General features: G+C 45.8%; 1 protein-coding gene across 1 annotated transcript in view; it reads left to right on the top strand.

Moving 5' to 3' along the window:
* NRK (Nik related kinase) overlaps positions 1 to 24,539 on the top strand; it is a 129,456-nt gene that overhangs the window by 85,031 nt on the left and 19,886 nt on the right. The window contains exons 18-28 of the mRNA XM_045030447.1: positions 122 to 240; positions 3,739 to 3,827; positions 5,301 to 5,407; positions 8,945 to 9,038; positions 12,236 to 12,400; positions 13,304 to 13,433; positions 14,521 to 14,679; positions 17,039 to 17,182; positions 19,010 to 19,144; positions 22,317 to 22,417; positions 23,892 to 24,041. Coding sequence (XP_044886382.1) covers positions 122 to 240; positions 3,739 to 3,827; positions 5,301 to 5,407; positions 8,945 to 9,038; positions 12,236 to 12,400; positions 13,304 to 13,433; positions 14,521 to 14,679; positions 17,039 to 17,182; positions 19,010 to 19,144; positions 22,317 to 22,417; positions 23,892 to 24,041 — 1,393 coding nt within the window. The remainder of the gene's footprint in view (positions 1 to 121; positions 241 to 3,738; positions 3,828 to 5,300; positions 5,408 to 8,944; positions 9,039 to 12,235; positions 12,401 to 13,303; positions 13,434 to 14,520; positions 14,680 to 17,038; positions 17,183 to 19,009; positions 19,145 to 22,316; positions 22,418 to 23,891; positions 24,042 to 24,539) is intronic.

The following is a 24,539-nucleotide window of genomic DNA, read 5'->3' as shown; positions in this document are numbered from 1 at the left end:
GAGGTAATAATACCTACCTACCTCCCGGGGGGTGTTCTGAGGCTGATTCAGTAACATCTGTACTGAGGCCCAGGAACAGAAATGCAAAATATTCTGATATGATTTTTGTCTCTGTGTTTAGTAACGTGCAGCAGCCATCCCCGGGGGGACATGCTTTGAAACTAAGCAGCAGCAGCAGCAGCTCTTCTGGCAGCAGGCAATGGGAGATGGGATCTCATCTCAGCAAAAGATCAACCTCAGGTGATTCTTAGGTCAATGATTTATCAATCAAAATGTGTAACGAAATCTGGTACAGATTGAGTCCAAGATGTCAAAATCTTGCATACAAATGTAGATTTTTGTTCACTGCATGGCTTTTAGTGACATGATCTGGATTGTATGGTCTGTGTTGCAAGCACGGAGTTAAAATAGAAACAGTTCCTTTTTTGAGTGCAAAACTGACTGTGAGCGTGTTCCCAGATGGAAAATGTCATAAACTGTCTCAATTAGGAGATGAAAAACAAAATCAATGTCTTTTTATTCACTAGTACTGTTGAAAGTCGGTGGATCTGGTGTTATGGGTACATTGGCCTAACGCTATACTAAGGGTAACTCACCGGAGTTTTTCTTCCTGACCTTTACTGCTTTATTTGATCGTGAGCTAATGAGATGATACAGTTGAGCAGCTGTTAGGCATTAACATTTCTGCACTCCATTATTGTTTTGGCTGGGGAAGACATGAGATTCCCCATTCAGCATCTTAAGAAACATTCCTTTGGTAGATTATAATTTATTGAAAACTATAGTGAAACTTTTAAAGAGGGCCGAAAGCAAATTATTAGATGGAGACAACCACATGTAGAGTAACCAAAATGTGTGGTGGGTTCTAAGCTTTGTATCACTATTTGTGAATGAAGACCTGCACAGCTCACTTGGGGTATGCTAGTTCGTGCAAATGCGTGGCAGTACGAACTCAGGTTCCTCTTAAATATGTGGCTTGAAGCACCAGCGGTGGCACTGAAGGGGAAGTAGACGCTGTATTCCTCTCTAGTTACTCCTAAATGTATTATAATTTCATGTGTTGTTGTAGGCGGGTTGGTCCCAGGATATTATAATTCTTATAATATATGTACCGGTTACATATATTAAGCTTAGCTGACCACTGCTGTGTAGCTCTCTGCAAAATGGTAGCATGTGATACCCACTTTGCTCCATGTAAATGACTACTAAGGCAGTGGGAAATCGGTGGTGTTTCCATCGCTTTTACGGCTGATACCATGGTCTTAGAAATACATTTCATCATAATATGGAATTTAAAGAAAAAAATATTTTTAAAGTGATGTTCGTGTTCATTTACAAACACTTGACAAAGGAAGGCCGAATTGCATATTTATTGCAGTCACACATTCAAGCAAACTGCTTTAAAGAGTCATAAGATATAGGAAACTTTGCTTCAGGAAAAATCCAAACCACGCTTTCAAACGATTCAACCTTGTTTTTCTTTTGCTTTTATGTCATTTTACGTTTAAGTAATAGTTTAGCAATAAGCAATCATGCAGCAGACTGTTCTCAGTGGTAGCAGATGACAGAACAAGGAGTAATGGTCTCAAGTTGCAGTGGGGGAGGTTTAGGCTGGCTGTTAGGAAAAACTTTTTCACTAGGAGGGTGGTGAAGCACTGGAATGGGTTACCTAGGGAGGTGGTGGAATCTCCTTCCTTAGAGGTTTTTAAGGTCAGGCGTGACAAAGCCCTGGCTGGGATGATTTAGTTGGGAATTGGTCCTGCTTTGAGCAGGGGGTTGGACTAGATGACCTCCTGAGGTCCCTTCCAACTCTGATAGTCTATGCCAATTCCGCTTTACCGTCTCTGTCTGATATGTAATGCCTGTGCTATTCTGGTAAGGGGAAATGAAAACCTCACCAGCCCTGGAAAGAATAGAAAAGCTCCCCAGTGGTTTAAACTGTCTCCTTGGGTTCTTAAGTGTAATTGAATGACAGCTAGATATGTGGTATTCAGGAAAAAGTTTTATTTTCTCAGATCCAAAGGAACAGTGAATTAGATGTTTAAGGGCTATAAATACATTTAAACTAATATAGCAGCCTCGTTGCTTTAAACACTCAGTGACTAGTAATGAGTTCTGAATCAAAACCGATTTAGAAAAAGCTTAAATCCATATAGTGATTGTAATAAAATTATGTAAATACACAAATAACTGCCTGGATTATTGAGTCCTAATCTGTAGGGGCCAGATTCAGCCATCCTTGCTCCTTGCTCTGTAAGTCGTCCCGCTGATAGCAATGGGACAGGTCATGTAGTAACTTACTAAGCAACGAGCTGGGTTGTGAGCTGCCTTGCATGCCAGTGCAGAGGAGTAAGGGGTAATAAGGTGCCTACGTACTTCCTTTCATGGGCCAATTGCATCATTAGACCATATGTGGAGAAGGACAGCAGCGATCCTGGACAATTCTGCCCTACCTATGTAGCTGCTTGGGGAAAGGGCGGAGCCTTGGCTATTTCCCCCCCCCCCCCCCCCCCGCACACACACATACACAATGTGTTACACAGCACAGCTAAACCAGCAATCTATGCCAGGAGAAGTGCTGACACGGCTTATTACTGCCAAAGAATAAAGAGAAGCAAGACTTGAACAGTGACTTTCCAAGGGGGGCTCTTCCTGCACCAGCCAAGGAGGGGGAATTCTCCTCTGCAGTGCAATTTTACACACCCTAACTCTGACTTCTACGGCTATGTCTACCCTGCAAGTGAAGGTGTGATTGGAGCACAGGGAGGCGTACCCACGCCAGCTTTAATCGAGCTTGGACGGAAGACGTGGTGGCACAGGCTTCAGGGCAGGCTAGGTGCCTGAGGCGTACCCAGCCTCCCCAGCAGGTTTGTAGTTGGATGCTAGCCCGTGCGGAAGCCTGTGCCACCACACCGCTATGATTACCCGTGCTAGCGAGGGGCAATCTAGCACAGGTGTGCCTACCCATGCGACAGTCGCACCTGCGCTTTCAGTGTGAACATACCTTGGCTTGCACAGGGGACTGAATTCAGAGAGAGATGAGAGCTCTGAATTTTGGACAGTGGCAAAATATCATAAGATACTCTAAAAAAAATGTGGGGCTTGACTCCCCCTTACTCATGAGAGCAGAGCCTTTGATGTTAGTGGAACTGTTCACATGAGTAGGGAATATTTATCCGATGCTAGTTTACAGGATTGGTCCCTCTATGCTGTTTCTGCTCAACCATAATTTAAAGTGCTCAGGAAAACGTGCACGTGGGGTTTGGGGCTCAGGGTTTCCATCCTCTGCTTTGGCCTGCAATCAGTGGAGCACAGCTGGGTGGCACCCACTCCTGTGGAATGCGCTGAGCAATCACTGGTGTTTAAGAGGGTTATGCCAACCTGTTGGCCTCAACCCTAGAATGGCCACTTTCCCCACTCTTTTCGTTCACAGAGCTGCTGCTTTTCCATGGTATACGGCACTTGTGTGAGCCAATTGGCTTCCACTCTGCCGGCCTAACCCCAAGCGGCAGAAATGCATCAGTATTAGCTGTGTTTGGTGGGACTTCCATAGCCATGCAGGGCTGCGGGAGGTCACCCTGAACAATCAAAGGAAGGCATCCCCTTTCCATAAAAGAGAAAACGATACAATGCGAGCAGAGGAGGCCTATGCACGTATTGAAAGATTGTCCGGTGTATGTGTTGTATGTGCCATGTGTTTAATGCTTCTCTCTACAACTCTCCTTTTGGGGAATCCAGGATCGTCCAAGGCAGAGAGCCTCCTGTCCCAGAACCACCCGCAGCAGTGCAAGAAGTCTGCAAATGCTCCTCACCCTGCCCAGTTTTCAGTAGGTTCTTTTACTGCCAACACTGTTTTGGTTTGGGTCACACTTTCTAGTAAGGGTACATTTATAAACAGTATCAATGTTTAATTGACGTTTTAATTAATGGTTAACCAATTGTTATAGAGTCCAACGAGTCAACAGGCTGCTCATAGGCAGAGCGTATGACCCACTGTAGCACAATCTACTGCTGTCCTTGCAACCTTCCGATCACCTACCAGTCATAGCTGTAACACGCTTAATAATGTATTAACCCTTCAGGAGCTGTGTATAAACATCCCTTTAATATAAAGTGTGACCTCTGTTTCTTGCTTTTTTTTTTTTTATTAGTTCAGCCTTGTAAAATTGGGTGTTTGTCCATCGGTTCAGTTAACTGGAGCTAACATGCCCTGAGCAAGAGATCAGATGTGGAATGTTTGGTATTTTAAAAGTTACAGGGAAGGCCCTAGATGGCTTGGAGGAATGCAGAGCCAGGGATCGGGTCAAATCCAGAGCAAAACTGTAGCAGCCTAGAGTTCTTAACGTCAGCTAGCTGTTCGGTGGCCTGGGTAAGACAGGTTTGGAGGAGAGGAAGAATGGTCCAGTGCTTAGGGGAAAAGCCTTGGACATCAGAGAACCAGGTTTGCATCCTTGTGTGACCTTGGGCAAGTGTCACAGTCACTCTGTGTCTCAGCTTCCCATCCTTACGATGTGGGATAGTAGCACTTCCCTACATTAGAGATTGTGTGGTGCTCAGGTACTGCAGTAATAGCTGCCATAGAAGTATCGTTGGCAGATAAATGATGGTCTCACTTCATTTCCCAGTAGACTTGTATCCACGTGATCAAAACCACCATCACAATTAGCACTATGTGTCCACTTCAGCAGACTCAGTGGAGGCGAAGGGCTCCAGTTTGGGGCTAAATTATGGCATTTACCCACTGGCCCAAGTAGGCAGCTGGTCCGAGGCTCTTTGAAGCACAATCTCTCCCCAAACAGCCTGGGGGAATGTGCATATAAAGTGAAAGTGAGAGGTTTGTTTTTCCTGTGCATAATACCTCTCCATACAAGCATTTTCTACCCAGATATTAAAGCCCGTCCCTTAAATATCATTGAGATTAAACCTAACCTTGGCCCCAAAATTCAAAAGTAACATTTTTAAAGAGCCAAGATTGGATGAAAGGTGCTTATGCTACTAGTGAACATTCACCCTGCTAAATTGTGGTTAGATGTTTGAGCCTAAAATTAACAGCTTGGTTAAAATTAACCACACGCCGTTACTAGAGTAATTCAGTCATTTTGATTTAGCTTATTATTCTTTGTGTACTACCTAGCTCCAGTGTTGGGTGGTGCAGAAGTGTTATCTGCCTAATAAAGAGTTTTAGTTAAAAGTTGCAGTAACTATTTATAAACTAGAAATGGAATAAGATGGCTGCGTGCTCCTGTGGTTTTGCAGTGGATTCTCAAATGGGAAAATGCAATCGGGTTTTCTTTATTCAGAGTCCAGCCTTCTTCGCCAAAGGGAAAGACGGTGCCACAGTAGCGGAATATTCGTCATCCAGTGATGAACTGCTCAGCAGCGATGATGATGATATGATTCACACAAGGTTAGCTTTTTACTTTTGTTACTAATTTGTTAAAACGCAGCTAACACCTCCAGGCTACTGCTGGCCACCGACATAACGCCGCCGCCTCCAGCTACAGCGCAGGCAGGAAGGGGTTAAGCCCTAAGGAGGCATTTGTGCACCAGGGCCCAGGGAACCTGACTACAGGGGGAGGGTGCAGCCCTGCACTCCCTGCGGGCAGGGCCCAGGGTGGTGGGGGGGCCGGTGAAGTGGATGCAGGGTGGGGGTGCGAACAGGCTAGAAATGGCTTCCCCCCACACACACACTCCAGAGCTGAGCTGAGGGGCAGAGAGGCTTCCCCGGGCCAGCGCTGTGCGGGGCTTTGGCACACGCAAGGCTCAGCTCCGCCTGGCCAGCGCCTGGGCTGGAGGGTCTTGGGCTTCCCCAGGGCACCAGCCCAGCCAGAGGCAGTGGGGGAAGGAAGGAGCCGGCCAGCCAGGCTGCTGGTGAGCTGAGCGCTCTGACCTGGGGCTGGTTCTCCGCACAGCGCTGGGAGCGGGACGTGCCCCGCCGGGGGGGGATATGGAGGAACAGTGGGGCTGGTGGGGGAAGAAGGGGCAAAGCAGGGAGAGGACAGCGAGAGGGGGAGCACGTAAAGTGCAGATTGGTGGGCAGCAGAGGTGACACATAACCGGCTGCCGCCTGGCACCTGCCCACACTCACCTGCCACCACAGCTCGCAGCGCGCAGCCAGCGCCGGCCAGAAACGGGACTGGGGGTGGGGCCCTGCTGGCCAAGAGCCAGCACGCAGCGGGGGGCTGGGCTGACGGCTCAGCTGGGGGAGCGGCCTGGCCCCACACGCTGCAGCTTCGCTCAGCCACCGGCCTTGCACACCCACCCACGTTGTCAGCCACTGGACCCCGCTCCTCCCCACTCACTGCCGGTGAGTGGCGGGTGGTTTGCGAGCAGGGATCTGGCCAGCAGCAGGAGCTGCGAGTACTGATGGGGGGTAGGAGGGCGGGAGACGGGATGTCTGGTCACCCTCATATGGGAAGAAAGTGTCTTGTCCCCTTGGCCAAACCCCATTCACTGCTGCTGCTGTGGAGGGTGTGAGGAGCAATCCCTGGGCATGTTTTCAGGGGAACCAGGACAGGGGCAGCTATCTTTCGCCATGGGCTGTTCACTATTTGCTGCTCTGCTTATGTGCCAGATAAGTCAGAATTTCCCCTGTTCTTTTACTAAAGGACTTTCATGCATGTGGTCTGCATGTGGTAAACTATCTATATGCCTGTGCAGTGTATGTGCATGTGTACTGCATTTATGCATATTAATGCCACTCCAGTGAGAATTCATCTCCTGGGAGACTTCACAGTGTTCAAATAACTCCACTTCCTCCTAAATGAGGGGATTTCTTGTGGCTCATTTTTATAGATCAGTCTCACATCTCAGCTCTGAATTTACACACACAATTCGTACTTGCCGACCCCTGGATTTGTATGGCTCTCTTTGGTCACAGTTAATAAAAGTGGATTTCAGCTTTCCTTCAGGGCAAGTCCCACTCACCTTCCCCATAAGAGCAGTTCAGCGATCCCTCCTCTGTCAGGTCATGCTTCCTTCCAGTGTTATTAGATTTACAATTGTTTAATTTAATCCCTTCTGCAGAAGCAAATCATTGCTCTTCTTCATGCTCTGTTCCTCTGAAAACAATAGTCTCTTGCACTGCACTGGCTCCACTGTTATTGCCTTTGCTTACATACAACAACTCCTACCAATTGTGATACAGCCCCAGTAGCACAATAGAGTTTTTCACAGCAGGCTCTAGAATCAATGAATAGAAAATTGGGGGGGGGAGCAGAAAATAAAAATAAACCTCAATGAAGCATAATAATGAGAGACACTTGCATAAATCACACATAAAATACAAGTTCAATCCTCCAGTGGTGTAAATTCGACAACTGTCTTGCTGAGGATCTGGCCCTCAGAACATAGCTTCGTTTGTCAGGAGTGAGCAGAAGTCCAGGAGTCAGGAGATTTGGGGTCTGTTGCCATGCCTGCCACTAACTCACTATGTGACCTTGGGCATGTCACTCATGCCTTTCTATGCTTCCGTTTCCTCGTGTATAAAGTGTTAATGACAATAGTTTATGGACTTTTGTAAGTGCTTTGAAACTCCCCTATGCTGTGCCAGCACTGAAGATAATGAAAGCTCCCATGTGCCTCAGGGGAAGCCCGATCAGGCTCATGGATTCTGTCTGCACTCGATAGGAGGAACCCTATGCCCGTTGTGCTCTTCCGTTCCCATTGTATTAAGAACAATTGCACAGCTTGACTCTCGTTAGAGCAGAGTGTCATCATTGCTGTCATCATCTCCACCTCAGCCCACGCGCCTCCCTTTCCTTCCAGCACAATGATGGCTGGGAAATTGTTGCTGAGGGTCACCTGAAGAAGATGCCCAAGGCACCTTGCCCTTCTCATCCAATCCCAGGCTAACTTGGAGTCTGGCCAGGTGATTGGCTGCCCCGGAGGCCATAAAGGGACATCTGATTGGCATGGAGGGTGGCGCTAACCTTTCCCTCTGCAGGATGCTGCTGGGGAAGGTGTGGGGCCAGTTCCTGCGGCTGTAGCAATTATTTCCCACCCTACGAATGTGCTGAGGGAGGAGTTGGGTGGCTTATAGGGTTTAATACATGGACATGGTATGCATATTTTTTCTAATATGTTGCCATTTTCTTTTCCGTTGGGACAAACTCAGCCAGCATTTGCATACCTTTTTGTGATTAGCATTGCTGCTACTCCTCAGGGCCTCGTGTGGTTCTTCCTGGGCCAAAATTGAGGGGACGGAGGTGGTTAAAAATTCCCAGATTATCATTTGGTATTTAGGGTTAATTGTTGCCATGGGACATTAACATCCACTAGTAGAGACTTGCAGGGATAGGCTCAGTGACTGCTGTGTATGGAGCACAGGTTTAAGGCTTGTCATCCAGGCCTTGCGTCTAGGCCTAGCCAGGATGGAAGGTTTCATAACTGCTAGGGACCCTCTCTCTGGCTTTTAGGTCAGTAAACTGCAGTTGAATGAACGGGTAGCATATGATGAGGATGGTTGGCCATGGCCAGCTTTGCTGTACAAATACACATTTTCCACCTTTGTTTCTTTATGGTTGTTTCCTATTTATTTAATAATAATTGCAGCCTTTGGAAAAAAATTCACTAGTGTGGGAGATACTTTCTTCGAGGGGCAGGGGAGTGGGCAAAGTACATAGTCAAGCCTGTCTGAAGTGACTACTCCATGGACCAAATTGAAGTGGTGTCTGAAAAAATTATATTGGAGTCAATGGGGAAAGTATAAAGCAATCGCTTGGTATCTGGGTGGTAGAGGGGTGTCCTGTTGCAAGTCGTCCTTAGTACCAGTTTCAGCATAAAGTCTATGTAGATTTGTATGCAAGCTAATCAACTTGCTCCCATGCAAAAATATCCAAGTGTACTAGCTACTATTAATTCAGCGACGTTAGTTTATTTCAGAATGTGTGTGTTTTGTTTTCACCTGGCTTTGGTCTGCTCATTAATTGGAGTTTGTTACTAGGCAACTGCTAAGTAATGGAATGGCAGATTTCTCAAGGACAAGAGTTCCAGATGGAATTGAACTGAAACCCCAAAGCATCATAATGGAACAGAAGGTAATTTGGCCATTTGAAGGTGGGGGAGGAGGGAAGGTGCGGGGAGTCAAATTGCCTATCATTGCTAATATACGTGATAAACATCATTTCCATTTCTTCTGAACAGAACAGCATCCAGTCAGTTTCCTGTCAAGTTTTGATCTGCAATTTCAAATTACAGCTACAAACCTTTAAACAATTTTTAAGCCATTTCAGGTTTGGGGTCTCCTATAAATCTGCTTATTATTACAAAATTGTGCCTCCTTCTTTGTCTTTCTTTCTTACTGAGTAGAATAGTTTCTTGAATCAGCAGATTTGTTAAAGGACCTACGTAACGCGATACTATCAGTCATCATAATATAGAATTAGGGTCCAGATTTTCTTTACAATGTTTATAATTTAGGGAGAAATATCCTCTCACTTTTTAAATCATTACCCAGTGAAAAATACCTTCATTCCTAGGAATTTAAGAAGTCATAAAGGACCCCCACAAAACACGTATGTTGTGCTCTCTTACTCCATCTGCTGGCTCAGCCCCACCTGCATTAACTAGCAAACTGTGTTCCCAGAGCAGACGATATTCCTGGTACACGAAAAAAGAAAGCAAACAAAATAGAACCATTCTCTCCATTGGTGCCTTGAAAACACCAAGCTGGAGTGATAATAATAAAACTTTGCTCTTGCGGAGCACCTATTATCCACGGACCTTGAAGCACTGACAAACATTAATGAATTTATTCTCATTTCAAGGATGGTGAAGATGAGTCACAGAGAGATTGAGCGACTGCCCACGGTCATACAGGCAAACTGTGACAGAGCCAGCAATAGTGCTCAGGTTCCCGGACCCCAGCCCTGGCTTCTGAGCCTCAGTCACAATAGCATCCTTCCTCTCTTAGGAAGGAATCAAATGTTGGTTCCGCAACAGAAAAAGCAGCAAGTCTGTAGGAAAAGAACTCTTAGGCTATGTCTACACTGCGGACCTTACAGCGACACAGCCAGGGCCGGCTCCAGGCACCAGCTCAACAAGCAGGTGCTTGGGGTGGCCAAGGGGAAGGGGCAGCAAGTCGGGCTCTTTGGCGGCGGGTCCCTCTGTCCCTCTCGGAGGGAAGGACCTGCCGCTGAATTGCTGCCAAAGAAGAAAGTGGCGCGGTGGAGCTGCCGCCGATCGCAATCACGGCTGTTTTTTTTCCTTCCGCTTGGGGTGGCAAAAACCCTGGAGCCGGCCCTGGACACAGCTATACCGCTGTAAGGTCTCCCATGTAGCTGCTCTTTGTGGGCAGGAGAGAGCTCTCCTGCCAGCATAATTAAACCACCCCCAATGAGCAGCGTTAGCTGTGTCAGCAGGAGAGTCTCTCTTGCCAACATAGTGCTGTCCACACCAGCACTTTCACCGGTGAAACTTACGTTGGGCAGGAGGGTGGTTTTCTCAGCCTTCATGGACAAAAGTTTTACCGACAAAAGTGGGAGTGTAGACAAAGCCCTAGGGTCATGCATCAGAGATGGGATTACAAATCCTAGAAATGTAGAGCAGGAAGAGACCTCGAGATGTCACCACATCCAGCCCCCAGAGACAGGGCCAAGAAACCTAGACTTTCCCTCACAAGTGTTTGTCCAACCTGTTCTTAAACATTTCCACAATCTCTTTCAGAGCTTAAATACCTTTATAGTTAGAAAGTTTTTCCTAATATCTAACCTAAATCTCCCTTGCTGCAGATTAAACCTTCTTGGGCTACCTTCAGTGGCCACGGAGAACAATTGATCACCATCCTCTTTATAACAGCCCCTAACATATTTGAAGACTATTATCAGATGCCCCCGTCAGTCATCTTTTTTTCAAGATTAAACATGCTCAGGGTTTTTTTTAATTTTTCCTTAGGTCAGGTCAGGTTTTCCAAAGCTTTTGTCGTTTTTGTTGCTCTCCTCTGGACTCTCTCCAGTTTGTCCACATCTTTCCTAAAGTGTGGTGCCCAGAAATGGACACAGTACTCCCACTGAGGCCTCCCAGTGCCACATAGAATGAGACAACTACCTCCCATGTCTTATATACAACACTCCTGTTAATACACCCCAGGATATTAGCCCAATGGCAAGTTTAGAAAAAAAGTAGAATAAAAAATGCTTCACAGCATCTCTTTAATTTCCAATTAGTTATTTGGCTTTTAAAAGACAAGCAACTTCGATTTAGAATTCACTGCTTGTCTTCAGATATATTGGCCAGCATTCACAAAGGCTTAGTTTACTTCACTAGGTTGTTTATCAGCCAGCAAACCACACAGACTGCGGCTTCTGATTCAGCCAGTGTTCCCTTTTTTTTTCTTTTTTTTCTTTTTTTGCTTGAGTATAATTCAACAGGAAATTTCTAATGTTACACTTAGCATCCCATTGTTTCCTACATCCCAGCACCGATGGTCCTCAAATACCATCCTTCCCCTTCATCCTCCACAGTAGACAGATCCTTCTGCACTCCACTCACCACCTAGAACATATATCAGTGTCTCAGTGACCCTAGTTTAGCCAAACTTGGCCATTGTACCCAGAGCCCTCTGCCCTACCACATCTATAGATGCTACTTGTGTGGTGTCTGATAACCCACTGAGCTGACAGGTATAAGGAAGGCTGCAGTACAAAAATGCACAGTATTGGTAAGACTGAGATTCTTAGTCTTCCCAGTCTTTTCAGTGTGCCTTTACTGAGTGTGATTATGCCGTAATCAGATCTTACAGCTACAGTAAGTGAAAGTTTTAATGACAAGGACGCTAATGAGGTATGGTCTGAGAAAAGGGCTGGGATCAAGGAACTCATGTGTTCTGATCCCAGCTGTGATGCCAACTCTGCCTGTGGTTTAGGGGCAAATCATTTTGTTTCTGTGCCTCGTTTTTTCTACCTGGATGACAGTACCTCCTTACCTACCACTTGGGGATGTGAACATTTACTAATTAATTAATTAAGGCTATTTTGTAAATAAGGCGCATTATTGATGCTGTTTAAATGCTTGTCATATATCAGCATATCCGTACACTGTCATTTTAGTTTCATATTTTTGTTGGGTTGACATTTGTGCCATAAGCTGATTTTCTTCAACTGATGTACCACATAGAGCACTGTGCCTCCCCTCACAATGCCCCACCATTACTTTCTGTCCTACCTAGCCAGGGTTACACAACGAAACAAAAGTATGTTGTGATGAATTTAACTTCCCAGTCTGTTTTCATGTGCAGAATCATATTGCGGGGAAACAAAGTTGTAGCACCCAGGAAGGACTGTGGAGCATACACAACCAGAACTATCTCCTGCCAGATCTCCTACAGCAAAGCCAAATTTCGGACTCCTCGGCAAACCAGCAAAAAGTTACCCAGAATAGCCAAGGGCCTCAGAACAAATCTGTAAGTAATAAGGTATAGCTTCAAACTGTGTTCATTAGATTCACTGCAATAGCACTTCCCTCCAGTCCTTCCTTTTCCCCGGCATAGGGGCCAAAGGGTGACGGGCTTTTAATCCCATGGATCAAGTCTCGTCAAGAGAAGAGATCTTTGGTCCCCTTGCTTTTCAAAGAGGCTTGAACCAGGGGCCAGTAGAAAGTCTTGGGTGCCCTAACCCGATCCCTAATTCCTCTCCTGTTTCTCCATCCATTCCTCCTCTATGTTCCTCTTATTCTTTACTCCCTCCTTTTCCCCCTACACAAACATTAGCATACTTCCCCTGCACTCCATTAGTATACGTCTTCTCTTTTCCCCTGGTGCTAGTGCTCTTAGATTGCTGCCTTCAGCCCTGTCCTAGGGTGCTACCTTTTCTACCCATCCTCTCTCTGCCGTGCCAATGGTGCAAATCAGCAACATCAAAGGAACATCCCCAGCACTGCCAGGTGAGGGATAACATTAACGGTGCAAATAAGTAATAACTCTCTCAAGAGACAGGTCTTTAAAACAGGCCTGGGTTGCTGCACCAGCATCCTCCTGGCTGCAGAGAGGTTTGAGTAATGTCCTACTTCAAATCAGACAGCAGGGAGTGATCTAAAAGCGAGGTGTCTGTTTCTCTCTCTCTTCCCCTAGGGACCAATTAGTTCACTTCTATGCTGTGTCTTGTCATGACTCTTTGCTCAGGCTTCCTGCATTGTAGTTCAATTTGTACCACAAGCTCGCACTTCAGAATTGTTGTTCAGATCTAATTATGTCAAGTACAGTTTCATATAAACCTCAGAGAGCTTTCTGGTTACCAGCAGTGATATGCAATATCTGTTCCCTGCTATCAACTTCTGAAGTGAAAACCGACCTTATTTTTCACTGCAGACGTCAAGTGCTGAAAGTACGCCCTCAAAGGGTAGTTCATCATCTACCACATCCTTTACTTCGTTCATAGATCCTAGACTACTACAAATCTCACCTCCCAGCAGTCCAGCAGGACCTACTTGTAGCTCTCGTGAGTATGCTTGCGCCAGTCATAAAATGCATCATGCCTGGCTCTTTTGCAAAAAGCACCAGGCTTAATTCTTGGAAATTAAGACTGGAATTTTCTGGTGACTTTTTGAAACTCTAAATCAGGGGTGGGCAAACTTTTTTGGCCCGAGGGCCACATCTGGGTATGGACATTGTGTGGTGGGCCATGAATGCTCACAAAATTGGGGTTGGGGTGCAGGAGAGGGTGAGGGTGCTAGGATGGGGCCAGAAATAAGGAGTTCAGGGTGCAGGAGAGGGCTCTGGGCTGGGGGGTGTGGGGGAGGGTGGGGACTTCAGCTGGGGGTGCAGGCTGTAGGGTGGGGCTGGGGATGAGAGGTTGGGGGTGCAGGAGGGTGCTCTGGGCTGGGATCGAGGGGTTCAGAGGGTGGGAGGGGATCAGGGCTGGGGGTTGGAGTGCAACAGGGGCTCGGGGTGCAGGCTCTGGGCGGCATGTTCTCTGGCTCCTACGCAGAGGCACGGCCAGGCAGCTCTGCGTTCTGCCCCATCCACAGGTGCTGCCCCTGCAGTTCCTGTAGGCTGTGGTTCCCGGCCAATGGGATCTGTGGGGGCAGCACTTGGGGTGGAGCCCCCTGGCTGCCCCTACGCATAGGAGCCGGAGCTGGGACATGCCTCTGCTTTCGGGAGCCGTGTGGAGCCACGGCACCTGTGGAGTAGGGCAAGCCCTGGACCCCGCTCCCCAGCGGGAGCTCATGGGCTGGATTAAAATGTCTGAAGGGCCGGATGTGGCCCCCAGGCCGTAGTTTGCCCACATCTGCTCTAAATCCATGTTAATAGTGTTGGATTTCATTGCACTGCTTCTGCCCAGGTTCCTGATGAAGTGTGCATTACTCTGTTCATGTGTTAGCCCAATGCATATTCATGAATACATCCGAAACTGTGCAGACATATGGTTCTACCTCATGCTACGTTAAGTTTTGCAGAAATTATTCCCTGGGTGTTGAAACATGCAGCTCTCTGGAGTTGCTTTCAAATTTCAATAAACAAGTCATGTGTGAGGTGTGACCAAGGTGTGAGACATCTTTCATGACTCCCTGTGTCTTTTCTTCCAGCATCTAGCCCCAAAGCAGAGCCTATTAGGAGAGGGAATGCAAGGAAAGGCTCTGTTGTCAATGTCAACCCGACAAATATCCGGCCTCAGAGTGACAGTCCAGAAATTCGCAAATACAAGAAGAAATTTAATTCAGAGATCCTGTGTGCTGCTCTGTGGGGTAAGCTTAGAAATGAAGGGGCATGTGTCTAGTTAGGAAACAGAGGGACAGGGTGTTTCTGACAATATAGGCGACGCTGAGATTTTGCATTTGTATTGCACCTCTTATCCCAAAGTGGGGGAGGGATAGCTCAGTGGTTTGAGCATTGGCCTGCTAAACCCAGGGTTGTGAGTTCAATCCTTGAGGGGGTCATTTAGGGATCTGGGGCAAAAATCTGTCTGGGGATTGGTCCTGCTTTGAGCAAGGGGTTAGACTAGATGACTCCCTGAGGTCCCTTCCAACCCCAATATTCTATGAGCTATTTACCTACAGCAGCACTCAAATGACGCCACCTTAGAGGTGGAAGGTGACAGCCAGATGAATCTCCATTGCAGAACATTCGGTGCAACAGGGTGGGAGGACACTTTGGTGAAGGCACTAAATTAAAATCTTTCTCACTGAAAGAGCCAAGAGCTCATCAGGCCCTTCCAGAGCATCAGCACCTGTGTTTTTAAAGCCTTGCCAGAAGGTTTCCCACACAGTAAGCCACACAATATTTTATGAATCTTCCTTAGCTGAATGAAGTGCTGAATTGATCGTGCCAAGCTTTGCCAAATTATCCCTCAGGTTCTGGAGAGTGGGGCTGGAAAGGGAGGGGATCTCTCCCTCTCTCCCCCTCCACAGCAGCCCCCGAGCTGGAGCTGGGAAGGAGGGGTATCTCTCCCTCTCTCCCCCGCCGCAGCAACCCCCAAGCTGGGGGTAGGCAGGAGGGGGTCTCCCCTGCCACAGCAGCCACAGGCCTCTTTTTCTGGCCACTGCGGCCCTGCACATTCTAAATTCCCCCCACCCCTTCTTCTCACCCCACGGCCCCCTCCCACCTACCCCCATTCCCCCCAAGGCCACCACCTCACCTTACATGTGCATCTTCTCCAGGGTCCAGGCACCTAATTAGTGGAGCCACGCCTGCGCGGCTCCACTAATTAGGTGGGTGGCCCTTCATTCTCATGTGCGTGGCTGCCCAGGTGCACACCTTAGAGGGAACTATCCACGGACCACCTGAATGGAGCTCACGGACCACCAGTGGTCCGTGGACCAGTTTGAGAACCTCTGCCATAGAGTCTTTCTATGGGTATCTTCTCTAGAAGCTAAAACAGATTGAGACATCAATTCTATTGGAGGCTGAACTCCCTCGACTCCCACAAATTTCTCAAGAGGTACTCAGCACCTTGCAGGATCAGGCACTTACAGAGAGAACCCCGTGGGTATAAATCAGCACAGATTTATTGACTCCAGGGGAGCAACTCCACTTTAGCCCAGTTGTGGACGGGGCCTGCATTTCCTGGTGCCTTTGCTCTGAAATGGTTTTCATCATCCATCTGTTTTAGGAGAAGAAAGAAGATGAGCTCTGTGGAGCTGACACAATATTTACCTCCAGTCAGCTTGAGTCTCGCATGAAAAACAAAATAAATGAATGAAATAGGGGAAACGCTATCCAAAGGAAATGCGGATTTCCAGTTTACAGCTTCAGTTTTGTTTAATGCATGTTTAAAGGAGGCCAAGATTTTAAATGAAGAACAGAACAGCGTAGCAAAGTCTGTATTTACATGTACGCTGAGGTTGAACAACGCCAGGTCCTCATCGGAGCTTTGCCAGTAGAAACGATGGTTTTGTGCAGTGTGATTCCTTATGCCATTTTATTTCCACTACAACATGCTGATTAGGAACCTTACCAGCCATGCCAGCCAAACTGAATCCCCATCCAGTGGGTGTCAGTCATGTCAGCAGCCCATTGGAGCCTTCACTTTGTTGGGAATAATTAGATTTCAGATGGATTCACTCCATTAATTTGGCATTCGAAAGCGTCTTTATGAAACACGGAAATTTTCACTCCTGAACAATCCACTTCCTAGCATCGTTTGTTCCTTTTCTAGTGTGCCCCGTGCTTGGGACTGTTACCCCTTATTGAATTTGAGGTTGGAGGTGGTTCATAGATTTTAAGGTCAGAAGGCACCATTATATTGTCTAGTCTGACCTCCTGCGTAACGCAGGAGCATTAGTGGAGTTGGAGGTTTTGCAATATTCACAGACTGCTTTTGGGATCACAAAGCAGTTTAAATCCACGTTGACTTCAGGGGGACTACTCGTGCTTAAAGTTACATGTGTACTTAAGTACTTAGCTGGATTGGGGTTTTATTGCATTGTGAAATAGTGAGAATTCTGTAATTCACTTTTCACGAGGTCGTCTGCATAGTGCCAGATAATATATCCGAGGCAGTTAAGAGAAGGAAGTCCAAAGCAGAGTCAGTTATAGATAAGCAATTAATGCTGAAATGTGCTATGACTCAGTAGACAATTTACAGTGGTTTTTATGTACTAACAGGAGTAAATTTACTGGTGGGGACGGAGAATGGGTTATGGCTGCTGGACCGAAGTGGACAAGGAAGGGTTTACTCGCTGATCACAAGGAGACGATTCCAGCAAATGGATGTTCTGGAAGGACTCAATGTGCTAATCACCATATCAGGTTTGTTCAGTGTCTAAAAGTATCTGACCCACTTCATCAATTATAAAGAGGAATTAGGTTATGAATTAGGTTATCGACGTCCCTCTTGTAGGACAAAGCAGGACAATTATTTTTGCTAATAGGAAAGCACTCTTTGGATCGCTGATATTTGCATCCTCCTTCCAGATTCGGCTGTGACCTGGGATATGCCATTACATGCTTAATGTGTAAAATGGTTTGTGGGATATAAAAATGTGCTGAATGTTTAAACCTGACTGGTCCCCATCATTTCATTGCTGCTAAGGCAGTCTGTGTTTGGTTAATTGTTTATATAACATGTGAGCATCGCTCTAAGCAGATTTCCATCCAAAACATTGTTACATCACATCAATGTATGGCTGGCAAGAGGGCAAACGAATCATGTGGGGCCCTACTCTGCAGGTGCTGAGGTCCTCAGGTCCCATTGGCTGTCATGGCAGCTGAGGATGCTCAGCACCTCGCAGGATCAGGCCCTGGATGGGTAGGTTGGAATGGCTGCTATTTATATACAGGTTGGACACAGTGCATTTGGCATAGCTGAAGCCCAGATTCGCTCGTTCCGACTTTCCACGTGATGCAACATCTCTTTTGAGCCTCTCTCTTGACTCTAGATTGCTATTTGCCTTATATAGGTCTAAAAACAAAATTAAAAAGACTTCTTGAGATAAGGAATCATGAAATAACCCCCCCGCCCTGGTCATAGGGTTCACTCACTGGTGGTGGCGCCTCCTCCTGGTGGCTCTGGGGATTAGCCCTTGCCAGGCGCTGCCCTCCTCTGGCAGTGTCGCTATCCGTCGTTTCCTTTACCCTGAGGCCACCCTTTAACGCCCCGAGCTGCAGCTTCCTGTTCGTGGCTTGGCCCTCCCACTAAGTTCCTCCCTTTCCAGGGAAATCAAAGTCCTTCCGGACCAGCTGGCTGGCTGGTGTCGCCAACGCCCTGCACCACTTTCCGGTGGCTAGCAGGGGAACCCAGGCCCACCCTCTACACTGGGTTCCAGGCCAGGATTCCTATGACAAGCAGCCAAGCTCTGTATGGTCCTACCTCTTGCTGCTGTTTCCCTGGGCTTCGCCCTCCTCATCTGGCTTCCTCCTCTTTCTGGGTTTGCCAGTCCAAGCTCCCTCCTCCCAGACAGTGACTGTAGACCATTTCCTTCCAGCCTCTTGCTGCTCTCAGCTTCTGGGCTTTATACAGCCCCCTCCTGTTCCTGCCCAGCTGCGCCCATTTCCAATGAGTGGCCTGCTGCCTGTCTCCTCCTTCACGTGCAGCCTGGGCAGTTAATTGGCCTGCCTAGCCCTTCAACCTCTCCAGGGCTTGTGTGGGGTGGGCACCGCCTCACACCCTCCAACAGGAATCCAAAGAAAATAGGTGCCTACAATGAAGGCTGACAATGAATTGGCACTGACGTAACTCCCCCATCTAGAATGGCTTTTCCAGACCATGTCTGTAACCCTCCCTTCAGAGTGATGTGACAGATGTCAGATGTTCTACTCTCGCATCAGGCCGGGGTCTAGGGGCAGCCATTCAGTGGGTGTAAGGGAAAAGCTGTGTGTGAAGTATGAAGATTGGGAAAAGAGAAAAAAATAAATACGGGTGTGCAAGGGCCACGATGTGATCGGTGTGTCAGCCCCGTGCCAGACATTGGCACCACATGGGGTCTCCTCTTCTGCACTGCTGGCCTCGTGTCTCACGTGAAACGACACAAATCTCTTGGTACTCTGGGTCATAATAATCGCAGAGGCTGAATACAAGAGATTTGTACTGCTCTGAAGTAAAATGGGTTGCCTCTTTTTCTGATCTGTGCATGTCAGGCAAAAAGAATAAGCTGAGGGTGTATTATTTATCCTGGCTGAGAAACAAGATTTTGCGCAACGATCCAGAGGTGGAGAAGCGGCAAGGCTGGGTGTCCGTGGGAGACCTGGAAGGCTGCGTGCACTACAAAGTCGGTGAGTCTCGTTCCTGGGCAGCCATACGCAGTTCTCCTTTCCTATCTGATCACACGTATTGGCCACATTTTCCTTCACCCTTATTGAAAAATTATACCTGGGCTTTGACATTTCTTCAAACCTGCGTGCAGTACATCAAGAATGCCCCACTCCCTTTAATTCCACATTGCTCCTCCCTTTGCAGCCTGCGAAGGTTGGCTGAACTGAAAGGCAGGACGCTTCTGTTGCTCAGCCAGTGATTTCAGCATTCTGGGGTTGGCTGGCATCCTCACTGGTAGTGACATTTTTCACCTCCGTCATACCAGTCTCCTCTTCTGGCCCTGAGTACCTGCACAGTAACAGCATCAATGGGATGCCTGCAGGTGATTGATCAGGATGGGTGTCCCACAAACCGTCCCTGTCTCTGTATTGTATAAGCCTTAAATATACATATCAATGTTATACTTAAGTATGCAATAATATGCATTTGTGACCATCACTGAACTATCATCTGGCTTTTATTCGGCTTCTGCATAGAGCACCTTTGAAGATGAACACTAGTATGTGTGACAGTCATTATTACTTTAGCACGTAAAATATTTCAGTGATTCATGCTGTAGCAGAACATAAAATAGATTTGACTGTATTAAAAGACGCTATATTATAGCTGGGTTTTCCCAAGCAATATAGCAAATTAATGGGTGGGTGGGTGGGGGAGTTGGGGAGGTCTTTGCCTTATACTCTGTTTTATTGCTTTGCTTTTACAACACAGCGCTTTAAAATTGGCATAGTTTAGAATGAAATCAGAGACAGAAAGTTAAATAGATCTGTGTGAACCTATAGTTATTTTCTTTGTCATTCTAGTGCAGCTGCATTTATTTTCCACTCTAATGGCTCATTTTTAGGTTTTATAAAGAACAGTGTACACAAATGTACATGTACACTTGTTTGCAGCTTCTGGGAGGATGGACATGAGATAGAAAATAACTTAAGTAATTTGACAAAATGGTCATACAAAAGACTCTCGGGGAGCCAGAAAAACTCTAACATCTGGAGAACCCCCTGCAAACCTCAGACAAAAAGCCTCTCTGCACCTTGACATTTCCAGTTTACCAAACTGTGGCCATGTCTATAGGAGTTGTGCGGATGCCCTTGGACGTTGCAGACAGCATCCCCTTCTCAACTTTGACCTTCAGCAAAATGCAATGTATTCCTCTTTCTCCGTAGTCAGATAGACAGGGATTGTCTCTGTTGCTTTGCTGCTTTGGACGAGCAGCAGCTGCTATTTCACTATTTGCAAATCCTTGTGTATTCTGACCTTTGTCCTTACAGGCACTTTTCCTGTAGAGAGCAAGACTGTTTTTTATTTTCTCTGTGTAGGTTGGCCTTTCTCATCAGTATACCATCCTCGTCCAGCCCCGCCCCTTCACCCAGCTGCCATTATGTGTTGTGCCTGTGTGAAATGGTCCTATCTGAGCAGCATGTGCTGAGCACACCCTTACTCCCCCAGAAATAATTCTTACCTAACTCGTGTAACACCTGCGTCTTTTTTAGAGAACATGACTGTAATTTGCCACACAGACACTGAATGTAAAATGAGGCAGAAATGTGTAGGAAAGCAACACCCTTGTGGCCTGTTCTATTTCGGAGGGAAATGCTCGTGTCTGGCAGAATTAAAATAAAACAAACCAAAAAAGCCTTAATTTTCAGTGCCCAGCTCTGTGTTTACTGTTCATAAACCCAACGTGAGTTTAACCAACTCAAAGAAATTGCTCCTCTCTGAAATGCTCAACACATGGGGAGGCCACCGCCAACACGCACGCTCAGATGAGAATAAAGCCTTTAGAGCTCCGCGAAGGAGCTCAGCAAACCGCTGGCCCTCCTTTTGTAGCCTAGAAGATATCACAACGTGCGCTTGATAGCATCGCTAAGTAATGCCAGCGGGGGTCTGTTGCATGACAGAAAATCCTTTCAAAAAGCAATTGTCTATGGAAGAGTTTGCACAGCTGTTTATCCCATGATTTCCCCAGCCTCTAGCAGCGACTTGAGGCCATCTCGCTGGATAGAAGCAGAAGTGGATGATCGAGACCATTATGGCAGGCTTTTTGTTATTTGTTTGTACAGGACCTCGCATGATGGGCCTGGGGGCGTCCATGCACTCCTGCAATAACCACACTAAACCAAACAAATTAGAAACATAACCAAAAGAGTATGGAAGTGGAGATGATGTCTTATGGCCATTGCCATAAAGTCACGATAGAGCCCTTAACTTCTCTGAGAATGGGAATAATAGACTTGCTTAGTTGATAGGGGCAGTGTGAAGACTAATTCATTAAATTTTTTTATACTGCTTTGAGATCTGTACAACAAAAGGTGCTATAGAACGGCCCAACTCAGTGCCCGTTGAAGGTAATGGAATGACTCCAATAATGGGCATTGGATCAGGCACTAGGGACAAGGCATCACGATTATAATTGTTAAGCATTCATGCCAGAAATCTGACTGTAGAGTTTCTTGTCCAACCCAGGAACAGAAAATTATCCTCTGACCTATATACATTGAGTCTAAAAGCTTTGACTTCCCATCACGAATACTAGTAATGAACTGCTTGCAAACACTGCACAGCTCTTTCTGTACCTCAGTTTACCCATCTTTAAAATACCACCTTTGTAAAGAATTTTGAGCAGCAGATAACGGTATAGGCCCACGTGTAGACTTCAATAAAATAATAATTTTGCATTGCTTCCTTCCTCTCTTGGGTCTGTATAGTGACGTAGGTCCCAATCTTGTATAAACCTACGCATGTGAGTAACTTCATCACATACAAAAGTGCTTCCAGGAACAGGGCCTTAGATCAAGTGTTTTTGGGCACTGACCTGTCTTGATTGTCTGGAAGGTAGCTAGCATACATTTTGGGTGATAAATAAATATTAATAATAGCAATAAGCATTGGCTGTGTTACTGAAAGACATTGAACTGTAGGTTCAAAGTAAAAGAGAGATTCTTTACAAGTAGTTGTTAAATATCAACGACCAGCATCTAATCCCATTACTCAGTGAACGGTACTTTACTCCAAAAATAGTCCCATTGAAATTATTGAGTGTGATTAAGGGCATCGGAATCTGAACTCGAAGTATTTTTCATTTGTATGGGCCAGCTGAAACCAAAATAATTTGTTCCTTTTGTATTGTAGTGAAATATGAGAGAATCAAATTTCTTGTTATTGCTTTGAAAAGCTCCGTGGAGGTGTATGCTTGGGCTCCAAAGCCCTATCACAAATTTATGGCTTTTAAGGTAAGAACTCATCTTGGTTTAAAGGTATCATTAGCACCCACTGTTTTATCTCCCACCGGCTGCTCCAGATTTTGTTGCTTTGTGCAACATTTATTTTTAATTTAGAAGCAAACGAGTAAACTTTTTTTTAATTTAGATCATTTTGCTCACCATGCAAATGCCACATATCAAATTGTCTCTTAAACATTGCAGACGTGTGTTTACTAACAATCAACAATTATTTAAAACATCTTGTCTAAAATATGTGTCTGGACACACAAGCAAATGAACTGCCCCAAATGGAAGGGGAAATAATTCCTAAGAGTTGACTTTTCAAAAGTGCTCAATGTTGGTCTAATACCCTATAAAAATCTGGGGGGAGGGGGCGGGGTTAGGGCACCTAAAGGAATTAGGAACCTTATGCAAGTCAGTAGGAGTTGGATACCTGACTCCCTTAGGATTCTTTAATCGTAAAATCCCAGCCCTTGAGGTCAGTAAGAAAGGTCCCATTGACTTCAGTGGGAGCAGATTATAGCCAGCACTGAGCACTTCTGGAGATGTCACCCGAAATTAATCAAATTTAGCACAGAAATTTGACTGATGGCCATCGTGCTCAGCTGCATAATTCAGCTTCTAGGTTACAGAATCAGTAAGGTGCTGTCAACAACATTTAATTTTGAGTATGTGGAAAGAAACACCTAAACCTTTCCTTGGAATCAAGATAATTGTGACAGAGACTGAACAAACTTTTGGGTTTCATCCAAAATAAACAGTAGAAAGTTGATTGAAGCAGAACGTTATTCTGAGACAGGAAATCGCAAACTCAGATCTTTGGTTAACAGAGAAATGAAATAAGAATGCTGAAATACTAGAAGATGGCATGGCTCAGACAAGGGACCAAATTTTGTTTGATTTATCCAGCAGTTCATAGACTTAAGTGGGACTAATCACCTGAGTTAGATAAACAGATACTAGCTGTAAGGCCGAATTCTGCCCTTAGCTATAGAATATTGGGATTACAATTGTAATTGAGAAGAGAATTTGACCCTGTGTCTAGTATAGGGATGTATTTTTAAATAAACTGGCTCTTTACAAGATACATTAGAAGTAGTAACTCCTTTGTCTTCAGTATATAATTCAGTATATAATTAATATGTCTCATTAATAGATCATTGAATGTACTAATTTACAATAAACTAGGGTCAGGATATAAAGTGCTGCCTATGAATATCTTCCTCTGTTATTCTTTTACACTTCTCAGTAACTTGCACCTTTTGGTTGAACAAGGAAGATAATAAGATTCCGTTGTAACACAGGAACAGGGACACTGATGTAAATGTGACATATAACCACCCAGTTTTTGAGTTCTAGTAAATATTGGGAAAGGTCATATTTGTAAATGTAAAAATAACAAACCCAGAAACCAGCAACTCAGTTAGCAGTTACTATATTCAGAATGTATTTATAATTGTATCTGACTTTTTTCTCTTTCCAGTCATTCACTTCACTTCATCACAAACCACTGTCAGTTGACCTGACAGTTGAAAATGGACAAAGATTAAAAGTGATCTATGGCTCGCAAGTGGGATTTCACGCCATCGATGTGGACTCTGGGTCTGTGTATGACCTGTACTTACCAACTCATGTAAGATATTACTTCCTAAGGCTGAAATAATTGAGCTGTTTCCTTATTTATTCCTAATAGGTTAATGGTGATTAGATCAGTGGTTTGGATCTAGGTTATCTTCTAAGAATGTGTATAACTTAGGCTAGCCGACAAAATGTTAGTGTTCGAACACTTTAGAAACACGATGCAGATGGACCCCTGTGCTCACAGTAGGTCTCTGTGCAGAGACAGCGGTCCACTAGGGTGGATTTCTGTGCACGATTGGGGTCTAACTACAAAATGAGCCAAAGCAAATCCCCTGAACTTTGGGGAGATTTGATTCCAGATCTAAACTTTATTGTCTGTGCTCTGAACTTTTTACACGTTATCCACACACACACACACACACACCCATTCTGCATCTTCCAACACAGAGAAACCCACTCCTATGGCATCTTATCTCTTATCTTATCTGAAGACCAGCCCAACTCCTAGGCACCCAGACAAGCAGCGCCTGCCAAACTATGCCAGTGCAGT

The sequence above is a fragment of the Mauremys mutica genome, chromosome 9, assembly GCF_020497125.1.
Source record: "Mauremys mutica isolate MM-2020 ecotype Southern chromosome 9, ASM2049712v1, whole genome shotgun sequence".
In the NCBI taxonomy this organism is placed as follows: domain Eukaryota; kingdom Metazoa; phylum Chordata; order Testudines; family Geoemydidae; genus Mauremys; species Mauremys mutica.
The sequence above is the reverse complement of the archived record's forward strand: the minus strand, read 5'-3'. Positions and strand labels throughout refer to the sequence as shown.